The sequence below is a fragment of the Podarcis vaucheri genome (genome assembly GCF_965113315.1).
Source record: "Podarcis vaucheri genome assembly, chromosome: 15".
Taxonomy (NCBI): Eukaryota; Metazoa; Chordata; class Lepidosauria; order Squamata; family Lacertidae; genus Podarcis; species Podarcis vaucheri.
Genome location: NC_138753.1, coordinates 32674516 through 32689257, shown reverse-complemented (window position 1 = coordinate 32689257; position 14742 = coordinate 32674516). Strand labels below are relative to the sequence as shown.

At 41.7% G+C, this 14742-nt stretch overlaps 1 protein-coding gene and 1 long non-coding RNA gene across 2 annotated transcripts in view; one reads left to right on the top strand and one right to left on the bottom strand.

The window, feature by feature from the left end:
- Positions 1-14742, top strand: part of LOC309519672 — a 363193-nt gene that overhangs the window by 59506 nt on the left and 288945 nt on the right. The gene's annotated exons all lie outside the window — the stretch shown is intronic.
- STT3A (STT3 oligosaccharyltransferase complex catalytic subunit A) lies at positions 1554-14017 on the bottom strand. Its single transcript, XM_082200769.1, has 18 exons — positions 13867-14017; positions 10208-10330; positions 9912-9972; positions 9057-9178; positions 8606-8751; positions 8115-8205; positions 7909-8015; positions 7151-7315; positions 6437-6617; positions 5772-5927; positions 5398-5489; positions 5107-5262; positions 4661-4849; positions 3432-3548; positions 3120-3222; positions 2821-3009; positions 2309-2424; positions 1554-1820 (listed from the first exon to the last, which is right to left on the bottom strand). Exons 2-18 carry the CDS (start codon positions 10293-10295, stop codon positions 1782-1784), a joined length of 2118 nt encoding a protein of 705 aa, XP_082056895.1. The 5' UTR covers positions 10296-10330; positions 13867-14017; the 3' UTR covers positions 1554-1781.

The following is a 14742-nucleotide window of genomic DNA, read 5'->3' as shown; positions in this document are numbered from 1 at the left end:
AGAGATATGTTCACACGTTGGCTTGTACTCGTGCCGTGTACAAGTGTTTGTAAGAGTGCACGCTTGCCAGTTTACACCGCTCAGCTATTGTGTGCTGACTGAAGACGTGCAGCTCAAGTATGTGTGCGAATGGTCCAGTTGTTGAATTTAAGAGTGTGAACGCCCTTTAGGAGGTGCTAACGTTTTGCACTTGGGTGTTCTAGAACTCCAGCTCCCTGCACCTTGACCGTGGCATTGGCTGGGCTGCCTGCGGATAATGGGAGGTGGACCCAACATCTGCACAGCCACGTTTCCCATGCCTGCTTTAAAGTGCTGCAAGGCTTGTTTCTTTGGGTTTCTGTGAACAGTGCTGCCCCTTTTTATATCTTCTGGGAGATGCCTGGCTAAACTTTGGGTAAATTAGTAGCACCGTCATTTTTCAAAGTTCAGCTGCAGCTGAATCCAATAATGAAGGAAACTATATTATACCAAATTAGACAATTGGCCCATCTAGCTCAGTACTGTCTGCAAGTCTCTCCCAGGTTTTAGGCAGAAGTCTTTCCCAACCACTTTTGAAGATGCTGGGATTTGAACCTGGGTCCTTCTGCATGCAAAGCAAATTCTCTACCACAGACCTACTGCCCTTCCCTAGGACCCCTAGGACTCAGGTTCCCACTCTAGTGTATGGGGAAGACTGACTAGGTGGTCTATGTCCCCAGTGTACTACTGTCCAGATGTAGCAGTTAATGGGCAACTTTGAGAGCCCTGGTTTCTCTTAAGGTTCTCTTTAAACTGGACACAGACCAAACAAAACTTCGAACAGAGGATTGTCCCCTGCAAAATAGGACAGACTACTCTAGCAGAAATCCTAGGGCTAAGTTTCACTGAACAGAATGGGTCTTCCCCAAGTAAACATGCGTTATATTGCATTGCAAATTTAGGATCCTATTATACATACTTACTTGAAAGCAAGCCTGGCTGAACAGTGAGCTCAGTAAATAAAGGTAAATGACTGCCAAAGTGCTAGTTACTTAAGCATAACTTTTACTTGAGAAGCTTTACAACACTAGGACTCTGGCTCAAAATTCAGGAGTTTAAAGTAAAGGCCATGAGAACAAGGGGACAATTCTCAATCAGGCTTGTTCATTTACCCAATATGGTTGCCACTTTTTGGTTTTGGTTTTGCTCACCCCTGACCTTTAGAATACATGTGATATGTCTGGAGACTCACTTTGGGGTTAATGCAAATTTTAAGAGCCTAGTTTTTAAGATGCCTACTGCATATGAAAATATACTTCATTTATACACAAAGTACTTGGATTCCTTCAATGGCAACAGCTGGAGGGAGGCTTGCTCTTTGTATGGCAAGTGTGTGTGTAAATTAACAAGCTAGGCTTATTTACATAGGTGGAAGACCTATTCCAGCTGCTTCATTCTCTTACAAGAGGGAACGAGGAAAAGTAATTCAAGTGTTGACAGATCCTCTTTCTCCGAGCTACTTATGTCTGATCATGTAGAATATAACTGAAAACCATCAAGTGAAGGGACAGAGATAAATGAATACAAATGCACACTTTTTCCATACCCCTTTTAATGATCCCATCACAAAGCTACCGTTTCTGATTTGGTAGCCGGTTCATATTTATAAAAATCATTCCATCTAATACAGACTCATTACATGAGGACGGGATTTCTTGGGCAATTAAATCCCAATTCCTTACTGACAAACAGTATAAAAAAATTCCAACTGCTTCACAGGCAATGGCTCGGTCAGTGCTCATTATTGTGTATCTGAAGGCAAATTACGTTCTCGACAATCCACGATTATCCAAGTCCTTTACCTGTTAAGGCAAAATTAATATTAAAAAAAAAGTTTTTTTGCAGTTTAGCTTTATTAGGAAAAGGTCTCTAACCAGTAAAAACAGAGGACCCTTCTATGAAATCTCTGATAATTAACCTAGCAATTAACAAAGGATTTTATATCTTCAATAGAGAAAGACATGGCTCTTTATGCTTTTGCTATTCAGTGCTGTTGAGAAATCTAATAATTTAACATTCTCCAATCGTTCCCCAACACCATCCTGTCTGGGTAAAAAGCAGAGCAACCATTCCACTTCACTAGTATTGTGATGTAGTGGCTCATGATAGATCTAAATGTTGTAGCAAGACAGTGTTAATTACTTTCTAGGGTTTAGGACTTTGAACAGCCCAGACACATACCATTCCAGAAGCAAATGGGGCCCATGCGACATTTCTCCCATGACTTTCAAATACAGGAAAGAAAACTCAGTGTCTGGAAGCAGACACCACACACAGCACAACTACTTACTTTGTATATTCGGACAAGCCAGTGTTCTGTGGTATATGCCTCTTCCAATACATCAAGCTCAAAGTCCTTGTTGCCAATCTCAGCATTTCTCACTCTGTCATAACCAGGAGGACGCTCTGGAAAAGAGAGGTGGGAGAGAGAATGAACAAAAGTCACTTCAGTCAGTTCCCTGGTGCCCTTCTCCCTATTAAGTTCTAGTTTTACCACTGTAAGAAAAAATCTGTTCATGTTAGCAGAAATGTAGACGCTTCAACATCAACTCCCCCTCCCCGCCCCGCTAGCTTTCCATCAACTCACAGCCAATGACTTGTTAAATAAAAGGGGAGTGAGAGGAAGCAAATTAAACAGGATGTCATGTGTGATTGAAAGAAAAAAAACCTCCCCTGCCACAATCTTATTATGCAATAAACACTAATTACGTGTCAGGAAGAAGACCAGGGATCATCCAAAAACACAACTCCTAGGCAAAAGTTCTGGTTCTCATTTGCAGTGCCCAGATAAAAGTGACTTACTGGCTTCTGTATAGACTTGGCCAAAGCGATAGTAGCACATCTTGTACATGAGGCAGTTAAGCAGCACTGGAGAGCCCTCCCTGTCCACACGGAACTCTCCTGTTGGTGTGTAGTAATCATGCTCTTTTATGTGCTTTCCAGTGTCTGTGCTGCCTCCTATTCGCACCATCCACAGAAATTTATTGATATCTAAGGAAGAAGCAGCAACTTTGTCAATGTAACAGAGCAGAAAACCCATTAATATAGAACAATTAAAGGTCCATTCATGGGAAATTTGCACAATACAGGTATGAGATTACCATCCGAGGAATATCCAGTGAGGCCTCCAAATATTACCAGCACATAACTGACATCCAGCTCCCTCATAATCTCGTAAGCTCGCTCTTCGGTGGATGCCATAGCCTGAAAATTAAACAAACAGCAGCTTATAAATTCACGTATCTCAGTTACCATGCCTTCTATTATCTATGTATAAATAGTCTAAACTCCTTCATTCAATTTTGTAGTTCATAATAAATAGCTGGGGCAAGAAAACTGCAAAATGCCTTCATAGTTTCTCTGGAATGCAATGGAAAAAATCCCCCTGGTATTCACAGAGCTACTGCACCTACCTGACCAACTCGAGAAATGTGGGTGTTATTCCAAGTGTTGTTATCCACAAGAATTGTTCGGTTTGCCATGGCTGTTATCTGATATCCATAATCCCACCAGGACATTACTTTCGCATCCTGAGCTCGAAACAGAAAAAAGCAATCAATGTAGTGAATTAAAAGGCAGTAAATGAGTTTGAGCTAATTTGTGATGCAGGGAAAGGACAAAATGACTACAAAAAATTATCTTTGTGGGTCAGTATCCTAGGATTATCAGTTGAATGGAAATGACAGTATTCTCAAAAATTCATATGTGACCATATGAAGCAGGTTTTTGCAAAACAGAAGAATGATGAATTTGCCACTGTGAACAGATTTAATACGTATGCTGACAAAGTATTTTTAATAATAGAAGTGTTTTAATTAGAAACCATTCTGCTTGGGCTTGGAGACTCTTCACATGCCATTTTCCATTAGTAATTTTCTAAAAAGCTTTTTAAAAAGTATTTACAAGAATTGTACAGTGCCAATTCATTATATGTATTTTAAATTATTGGGGGATGAGGAAGAATTTAGTTTTTTAATACTATGTATCTGCATGTGTGTCCCAATTAATTATAAAACATTCTGGAGTTTCAACAGATTCTGAAGGTTCAACATTCACCAGATTCAGTAGCCAACAGCATTTTCCCTTCCCACCTTGAAGTTCATTCAAGACAATTAGAGACAGCACACATTCAGACAGGTACCAGTGCCACCACAAATATTTTATATTGAAGGAGAAAATATATGCAGATTCCCTAAAATGTAAACTAACCACCTGCTTCCAAATAAACTTGATGGATCATCAAAATAATCTTCAGAGGCCCTACTCAGGATCCCTACCCTTGTCCTCAACTCCCACTCACTTGCCAGGGAACCTCCTTGATGATTTTTAGGGGAAGCAACACTTTATTCCTCAGTAGGATCTGATCCATAAAGCTTCTACTGAATCTGTAGATTATTTTATCAGTTCAAATACTGCTGTCTAATGATTTTCTTTTCATGTATTGTTAGCTGCCTCAGGAATCTTTGTGAATGAAATATTGAAAGTATTTATAATAGCTGACACGTGTGCTTTAGACTAAACTTCAGCCAACATAAAGATTAGGAAGCATACCTGCTCCTTTAGGGCAGGCCCTCCAACCTCTCCACAGCACCTAAAACAAACTCAATGTGTGTGCAGAGACCAGCCCTGTAGAGATTCATACCTCTGGTGTATTGTGACGAAGCCAATAATAAGCTTCCCTGAAGTCATCAAAGATTATTCTGCTGCCGTCACCACCACGTGCCGACAGCACTATGGAGGGAGAAGAGTAGGCTTCACTGGTTACCCAAGTTGAATGGAAAGTGTAGGTGATCAAGAAGAAAGCCATGACCAGGATCATGCCACTGGCAACCTAGGAAAGCAAGAGTAGCCATCAAAATGTAAAACAGCCACTTAGTAGTTATACAGAAACTACCATACAACACAAAAACTGTTACCCATATATAGCAGGTGATCTGTAGACTATTCAAGTGCAATTCCCACAATATTTCTTTCCTATGCACATCTTAGTGGAGTACCCGGCCTTCTTCTTTTGACTCATATTTTTAGTATCTTCCAGAAAAGTATGATAAAAATCTAACAAGCAAGGAACCTCACATAGAAACTTACTTCGTTTTTGATTGGGTAAGTAGCATCCTGTTGCTTTTTTGTCTTCTTGTCAGGTCGGCTGATATCTAAATTTTTCATGTAAGTTGACAACACTTGGGAGACTCCAATGCCAGACAGAATGCACATAACTGGGGCCAATACCAGCATGAGACGAACCTGTTAAGACAGAGGCATACTGAGTGCTTGGCTACCATGCAAATGAAATAAAAACTGTGGAAGCATAGGGACAGCAGAAACAAAGAGATTCCATGAAAAAATTGCCAGTCCCATAAGTCAACTCTCAGTACTCACCATCACAGCCGAGAAGTACATGCTGGTCACACCATACATGATGATAAAAATGCGGGCATCAGACAGATTACTGAAGCAATAATACAGTCCAACTGTAACAGAAAAAGAAATGAGTCAGCTGCCAGAAGAGTTACATCTATGCATTAGGGCAGGTTTCCCAGCCTGGAGCCCTCAAAATGTTTGGGGCTAAAACTCCTTGCAGTTCCAGCCAGTGTGGATAATGGTCAAGAATAATGGAGGTTGCCTAAAATATCTGGAGGGCACCAGATGGTGGAAGGGTGTTTTAGAGACTAGCAGTCACCAACTCAAGAGTCAGATATTCTGCAGAAGGTGGGTGGTATGAAAGCATAGTAAAAAAGCTATGCTAAACTCACCTGGGAACATGAAAACAAGGAGTTGCAGATCAAAATAGTAGGATGACCATGTGGTAGGCTGATGCTCAGAGACTGAAGCAATGATGGGAATATTGTTCTTCGCATAGGAAGGATCCAGCAGTGAATAGAAGCGGCCAGTCCATGGGGAGATCTTTCCTGTATGAGAGTAAGAGATCCAAATGTACATGTTCAAGTAATTAATATCTCTCAACAAGTTTACACAATATCTCATTTCCAATATGCATATTCTATACCTAAATTTCCCCAAAGCTCAAATTTAAAAGTTCAGTTTCCAAAAAGGTAAAACAGAACCTGATGGACCCCTAGTGATGTTTGTTTTTCAGTGTTTTCAGGTAAACATCAAAACAGGTTTCTTCCCCTTTCCTTAAGCAAATTCAACATAAAATAAGGATATTATTAATTCAGTTATTGTTACTGAGAATGTATCTAAATAAAAACTGTTATTCCCAGCATGGCAAAGCCAAATGCTTACACAGCTCAGCTACTGTGTGTATGCACACAGCTGAGAAAAACAAGTATTAAAATATTTAATAGAAAAAATGGTTCCAGACAAAAACATGAAAATTCTCTACTGATTAGGAAAAATATTGTTCCTACTGTAAAGAGTATAGGAATCGCATGCATTTTAGTAGCACCAACTGCACCTGTAAGCATCAGAACGGCTCCTATTGACAGAAGGACAAACCCAACCAGGGAGATTACACTCCTGAAGAGAATCTCGAACTGCTGAGGGTTCAGCTTGCTGCGCAAATAATCTACAAAGGCATGAATCTGGCACAGGCCAAATACACCCAAGGCAGCCATATGTTCAGAAGACAGGACAGGCTGCAGGAAAGAACAAACATGCACCATTAAGCTGCATTATGTGACAACTAAATAATTTGTCTCTGGCCAACAGTCTCACATACGTAAGCCACTCCTTTGCCACGAAGAATTATCGCTGTACACATGGACAATTAGTCCAACATAGAATACATTTACCTACTAGCCCCGTTTCTATTATTGTTACTTTATATGGGTCTGATGAGTGTCTCCCCCTCCAATTTTCTATTTCAGTTCAATAACATTTATCTTAATGGGGCTGAGGCAGAGCTAAACGATCTGGGTAAAGCCCAGAAAGACCATGCTTTTCTGTGGCGAGTATAATAAAGAGAGAATACGGTTGTTTTATAGCAAAAGTGGCATTTTATCAAGAGGCAACAATGCAATAATGCTCCTCTATTAAATGAGAAATGCTATTTGAGGACTGATCCTGATGGATGATCTTATCTTTTCCCTATCATACAGTAAGGAAGGTTCTGCTAGCCATGGATTTGCACAAAATCACAACCAATCACAACCAATCCCAGATTTCTCACCTGGAAGCCAACAAAAGATATCTGCATTGATAAGATGGTTCCTAGGCAATATACTGTGCAGTAAGCCACATATATCCGATGGGAGAATCGTCCAGTTAGCATCAGCACCAGTACATGAAGGGGAATGAGGTTAATCAAAAACACATAACCACCCCATGAAGAAACCTGAAAAAAGATTAAAGGGGGCACAGCATTTTACATCTATAAATACTATTGTTTGTTTACTCCACAAAGCAAAATATTTTTAACTTCTAAGTAGAAGTCAATACTACAGAGGCATACTCTTAAAAAAGAGCCTTGTTCAATTGCTAAATGAAAAGGCCACTCAATACCCCTGTTGAGCTAGTGTGAGAAACAGCTGGGCCGGGGCCTGATCTCACAGATGGAGGGATGTGGTGAAGATGATTGCTTAAGGTTTTCTTGTGTATTCATGACTGAAGTAAAATTTACACAAGAGAATCTCAAGGCTCACAGACAACTTGACTGTTAATGGCACCAACCCACCAATTCAACCACCACCACCCCTCCCACAAATACAGCAATAACAATATTTCTGTAGTACTGCTGAGTACTCCTTATTACCAATACCTAGTCCCTTCACAAACTTGCAGTGATGTTGGGTCCAGGACTGCAAAACATATTCAGCTTGGTAGGCTGAATTCCACTCACTCTAGCCAGCTCTGATGATGAAAGATTAATCTGATGAGTGAAACAACTGCTGCTCAGGAAATTCAAAGCATTATTGAAAAATCACTTACCATGTAGAAATAGGCAAGTGCACACATGGCTGCCCAATAAATGGAGCCTGTTTTCACTGCTTTGATCCACATGTAGTAAGTCAGAAGCATACAGAATATAGCAATACCTGGAAATAAACAAGACATAGGAGTCAACAGCATGAAGAAACCCCCATCATGCAATCTCCACATGCCAGTAAGCCGTGTGCTTTAAACACTGATCTTACCTTCATTGTCATAGGATCCAGCGACAGAACGAGATATGTAACCAGGTACCACAGCTATCATTGCTGCAGCCAAGAGACCTGCCCCTGCATCCTAGACAGAATAAAAAAATAAATTGAACTTTGATTGCCCAGACTGTCTTTCACGATATGTAACAAAAGACTTCCCGGTTCCTTCTTCCTCATCAATCCCAATATTGACTTTAAGATCTGTACAGGCTTCAGGTTAGCAAGTATGCATTACAATTCAAGTTTGCAAATGAGGTCTACTTGTAGAATGTGGATTTTCTTGTTTAAAAAATGAAGATTTTCATATGCAAACATACAATTGCATCATCTATATGAATTAAAGGGAACATGCACAATGTTAACTGCCTCATAAATTGTGTGTAAGCAACGATTAGAAACTAATAATACCAGCCTCAGATTTTTTACAGTGATGAATGAAATTAGCACTAGGAAGCATTGCAACCACGACCCATCCTTGTTTTTACCTTGAGTTCTTTGGTGAGGTGATACGTTACTATGGTGGTGAAGGAGGAGAAAAGGGGAGCCAGGAAAACACACACATTTCGTATGTCAATTGTAATGTGGAAGAAGTGCAGAACATGGTAAATCGCTGCTGATGTGATCATTAAACCTGAAACAGAGGGAAGGAAAGATGTTCTATTGGCAAGAAATCACAGATTTTCCAAATGCAAAAGAACAGAACGAGCAGGTGCAGGACTTGGAAATATGAGCCAAATCTCATCCAGCAAGGGGTGATGCCTGACCTCCAAACGGCCAAGTAAAGCCTCTTCAATACTAGCAAGATATTTATTTGCTCTAAATAAGTTTGACAAAACACTACAACCGTTCTGGAAGATGCATGGCAAGTGTTCCCCATTCTCTCTAGCACTTTTCATCCAGTTTTAAAAAAGGACAAAGTTCTGAACATCATTTTACCTGGATAGATAGTCCCACCAATGATTCGACCCAGCGGATACCATGCTCTATCGTCAAACCAGTTGTGGAATTTATAGAAACCCTCTTCTGCCAGGAAGCGAGTTGTGCGGTAGTTAAAATACCTGTGATAACAACAGAAATCCGAGTGCCTTTTCAGCTGCATATACAACACACTATTTGCTGCTCCTCATATTACAGTCTGAGCCTTCATCTAAGGTTCTTATGGAAAAGCACTGCCACATCTAATACATAAATCAGTGTCAGCCTGATTGATGAGAAATGTTTCCAGTTTCTGTCTAGTAGGGATTTGATTTCCAAACACAAACACTCCAAACAGTTTTCACCACAAGCAGCTAAAAGCATCCAAATTACTTTTATATATCATTTGGCATACTGCAACACAAAGTGCATTGCTTTATACAACCTTCTCTAAATCATACTGTAAATCTGAAGCAAAGAAGCTCCATCTCCCATAAACATGTTCATGCAACCACTGATTTAAGTGTTTCACTGAAAAACAGAATTGTCATTGGTCTCAAAGCTTCAGAAGTTACTTATGAAAACATTCATTCTACTATACTTTCATCTTTACATTTTAAAATCAATTCCCTATTCAATCCAGATGGGTCTAACTAAAAATGATACTACTTCTACTGTTGAATTCACCAAGGCTAACCCTATTAAAATTTTCTGCAGAAAAACTCTTAGCGTTCAGATATTTTTGAAGCCCTGTCATTAGAGAAGGAGAATCTATCAATATCCTTCTGGGTAACACCACAATCAACACCTGTACATAGCAGAACAATTGATCTCTCAGAGCAAAGTAGACTACTGAGAGGCAACAGGAATACTTACGGATCAAATTCATGAATGACACTCTCAAATCTTAATACAGAGAAGAGTCTAGTAGAGAAAGCTGCAACATAAAAGGAAGGAATATTAATGCAGTTGTACAGGTAAAATGTTTTTAATGCTGGTCCTTTGCTATGTGGAAGCTTAATAGTTTGAAACTGTTATAGCCATCAAAGAAGCATCTAACATTGTGTTATAAGCATCAAGGCATAAGATACAAAATGAACCAGCAGATGCAGATGATGCTTATAGTTATATAGTTAGTTATCCCTGACTAATTTTTTTAAACTCATACTTACATAACACAGCTGCCATTGACAGAATCAGGAGCTTGAGGAGAGTGTCCTGTTTCTCATAAGAGAGGCGGAGGAAGCCTAACTTGGTCATTTTGGCAAAGGCAACAGCAAGAAATCCTTAAATACCTGGAAGGAAAACAGAAAGTAGAGATCACCAAGGTTGTTGGGGTTTTTAAAACTGAACTAGTGCAACCAAGTCTTCAGGCTCTCTAAATTATAACATTACAAGCAAACATATTTCTTAGAACAGGTCATCTCCTGGGTCATTTACAAGGTATCCCTCCTATGAGAACCAATCTAAAATCTCAGTGACACAATTCCACACAAAAGCATTCCTTTTTCAGAGGAACTGATCCAATACCATCTTCTGCCCATATAAAGTCTCTAAGGTTGCATACCATACACACTTATCTGAGAGTAAGTTCCAATGGACTCAAAAGGATTTGCTTCTGAGTATATACTCATAGATCTGTGTTAGCCAACATCAATTGTTCCGACACATTAACATAGCAGCTTTCAGGTATAAAATAAGCCTATGCCAGCTAATTGTTTATAACTTGTTTTTAAATGTTATATGTTAATTTGGATTTTATATTTATATTTGTGGGCTGGGTATTGTTTAGAGGCTTTTGTTGGAGGAATGTATTTTTATTAGTTTGTATACATTAGTATTGTTAACTGTTTTAATCATTTTTATTATGCATTTTGTGCTTTTTATATTGTAACTTTATGTTGTGAACTGCTCTGAGACCTATGGGTATAGGGCGGTATAAAATTTAAATAAATAAAATGTGTAATGACAGCCTGAATTGGAATTTTCTCTTATATAGTCATATTTTTTCAAATATATTAAAAGAAAATGCATTAATTATTGTACCAAAATTGGGTCCTATCTATGCATTTGTGAGGCCAATGATTTTTAAAAGAAAATAAAGCACAGTATACAAAATATATTCACTTATACATTTCAATGTTACTTTTATTTTCGCACCCAGTATCTTACAAACCGCAAACATCATATTAAAATACACACACAAATATTGAGTGTGCATTTTCTATCAGAAATTCAGTAGTACAAAATTTTGGAAGGGTAATAAAGACAAAACAAATAGAAGCCATTTTAAGTAACTTGATGCAACTGTTAAGCGCAGCAGACTCTGATTGGCTTGTCACTGTCTACAACACTGATAGCACTAGGTAAATATTGAGCAATAGTGATCGGTAGACAAATGGGTAAATCTACCAGCGACACATATGGATATGAAATTGAGAGAAATGAACTGTCCCAAAAAAGCATAGTTCATTTTTGCTAAGAGATGCTAAGGCAGCCTCTCAACCTTGAGTCTGTATATGTTGTTGGACTACAACTCCTATCATTCCTTGCCAGCATGACCAGTGGTTAAGGATGATGGGAGCTGTAGTTGAAGAACTGAGGACCCAAGGCTGTGCTAGGGGTGGGGTGCAGGGATAGTCTAAAAGATGTGTCTGTACAGTATTTGCCATCTGAAATCCCACATCTATCAAGCCAAGACTCCTCTGGTATTTTAATAGCAATGTCAAGCATAACACACAGAGAGACATGTTACACCAATTAGTACAGTCAAACATCGGCTGTCGAACGTAATCCGTTCCGGAAGCCCATTAGGCTTCTGAAATATTCAACAACCAAGGCACAGCTTCTGATTGGCTGCAGGAGTTTCCTGCACTCAAGCAGAAGCCATGTTGGACATTTGGCTTCCGAAAAACGTTTGAAAATCGGAACATTTACTTCCAGGTTTTCGGGTTTGAGAGCCGAAACGTTCTAAAACGGAGGCGTTTGGGAACCAAGGTTGACTGTATACCTACAACTAATATAGCTAGCTGCATTACGCTGGATGTTCTCAACTTCCAAGACTACAGCTTACTCACCAGTATGGCCATCCTCATCACAAGTAGAACCTTTAAGAAACAAATCTTTTGTACCATGAGGACATTTCTTAAAAAAGCAACATGCCTTATACTCTGATGAGAGAATTCATCCCAGCAGATTCTAGAGAGCTGAAAATGGAATGTTATCTATTTCTGGGGATATTTATTACATGACAAAAGGTTCCAACCTCTAAGAACACAAGGCAGTTACTGCCTTATGACTCTGTGGACCTCAATTAACGCCCTATCCCAAAGAGTGCAAAAATGAGTAATTATGACACAGTATTTTATATCTGCCAAGGGTCCAAATAAGACTAAAAAAGAGATAGGAAGAAGAAATGCTTTCAGTATCTCTTTGATACTGGTCTACTTAATTTTATAGAACTAATTATTATTATTTTTTGTTAGATGACCTTGTAGAGGGAACCCTGTCTTGCTGTGCTGAGTACAAGGGCTTGTTTGCATGCTTTGTGGGTGTGTGCATGTGCAGGGATTAACCAGAGTTTGATTAGCCATGCTGTTGATCTACACGTATGCATGTGCCCCCAGTACATTTCTTAATGCAAGGAAGGAATTCTATGGTTCATGAGAAACTTGCCACAGTATTATGAAATGGGGTGGGGAGCATATCTTTATAGAAACAGAACAGGGGAGGTCTGCTTTGCAAACATTTGTCTGCTTGCTTAAATAAAGCTAATTTACAATTAATAACACCATCAGTCCATCTAGTCCACAGCTGTCTGCATTAAGAACCATAAGCTCTTCAAGGCCTTTTAACGGGAGACACCCTGAGCTCTTCTGCACACGAAGCATGTGTCCTGCCTTTATAGCCCCTGGTGGGGAGGGAGGCTGCCAACTAAGCAGGGAAGGCATATCTTGCCTCACAGCTTTGATAGGGCTTTTAAGATTTGCGGGAGGGAGCACCCTCCCTTAAAAAAAGTTAAGCATGCATTGCCTAGATCAGGGTTTCCCAGACTTGGGTCTCCATCTGTTTGGGGACTACAATTCCCATCACCCCTAGCTAAGCAGGACCCGTGTCAGGGATGATGGGAACTGCAGTCCAAAAACAGATGGAGACCCAAGTTTGGGCCTAGATCTAGGCAAAGCTGAAGGTGGTGACGGGCATGTGCCACTCTAGATTTCAAGATGGGCCGCTGGAGAAGCGGGGAAACTTTCAAAGCTCCCCAGGCATTTCAAAGAAGTCTCTACGATTCTATGAGGGGGGAAACCAGCATGACAAAGGGGACGTGCCACTGTTCTCTCCGTATGCAGTTTTGCTTCTTGCAACACAGACCCTGTCCGGCTGTATTGCTGCTGCTGCTGCTTTTAAAAAAGGAAAGCCGCTTCCCTCAGAGTTCATCTTCTGCAGACCGCAAGCCCCTCGAGGGAAGGGGCCTGTGGCCCTGCCCCCTCCGCGTAATAGCCGGGGCACGGCTGGGGTGCTAAAGAGCGGCAACGTGGGCCTTTGTGACCGGCGTGGGAGAAATAAGCACCGTATTTCAGGGCTGAAGGGGAGGCACTTTTCAAAGAAGGCGTCGCCGCTCCTGCCAGGCAGAAGACGAAAGCGGAACCGCCTCAGCCGGCGGCCAGCTCACTCCCAGGTCGCGGGTCCTCCCACCAGGCCAGCTTCGCAAGGAAGCCCACGGCCGCCCTCAGCCTCCCCTGCTCTCCCTCAGGCCCCGGCCAAGTCTCTTCCCGCTCCCCTCAGGAAGCCTCAGCCCAGCAGCGGCGCCCGCCCGCTCGCTTCCCCTCACCTGTGTGACTCGGGCGCCTCTCCTCAGCCCGCTCCCTCAGCCATCCGCTCCACGCGCATCCACTCCCTGCGGCAGAGACGGCCCGCCTCCCGCCAGCCCAACTGCCGGCCAGCGGTTGGCGGAGACGGCTGCCGATCACGCCGAAGGGGGGCGGCCTCTCCGAAGAGCGCCGTTAGGACGAGGCCAGCGTCTTTCGCCAAAGGGGAGGTTTCAGAGGCACGCTCCGCCGCTGATTGGCGGAGGGGAGAGAGACGGCGGGGAAGGCTGTCTTTTGAGGGACCAGGGAAGTTTGGTTGAGGGCGCGAGCAGTGACGTGTCGCTCCCGGTTGGTAGAATTCGGAGTCGGGCAGGAGGGATGTGGCCACAGTTCTCCACATGACAGGATGCAGAGGGGCGTGGCCGGGGAAGGAGATCAGGGCTCTAGACTCTAGGCTATGCCGGTGCAGTCAGATGCATCTGGTAAGCTCCGCTTAGTGCAATGGGATTTATAGAATTGTAGAGCTGGGAGGGCGGTGCAACGGGGGTAGCGTTGCATAATTTTTCAAGAGCACGTTGGAAGATGAGTAGCTTCGGAATTGCAGAACTATACACCCATATTTAGTTGTATGCATACTGTATGCTATGGACGCGGGTAGCGCTGTGGGTTAAACCACAGAGCCTAGGACTTGATCAGAAGGTCAGCGGTTCGAATCCCCGCGACGGGGTGAGCTCCCGTTGCTCAGTCCCTGCTCCTGCCAACCTAGCAGTTCGAAAGCACATCAAAGTGCAAGTAGATAAATAGGTACCGCTCCGGCGGTAAGGTAAACGGCATTTCTGTGCGCTGCTCTGTTTCGCCAGAAGTGGCTTAGTCATGACCCGGAAGCTGTTCGCCAGCTC

What these genes read in the sequence shown, in the direction of transcription:
- STT3A (XM_082200769.1), bottom strand. Translation starts at nt 10,295, where the DNA reads ATGACCAAGTTAGGCTTCCTCCGCCTCTCTTATGAGAAACAGGACACT. An exon ending in GTCAATGGCAGCTGTGTTAT is followed by an intron (nt 9,973 to 10,207) that starts GTAAGTATGAGT and finishes TTTATGTTGCAG; the next exon opens with CTTTCTCTACTAGACTCTTC. An exon ending in GTCATTCATGAATTTGATCC is followed by an intron (nt 9,179 to 9,911) that starts GTAAGTATTCCT and finishes TTGTTATCACAG; the next exon opens with GTATTTTAACTACCGCACAA.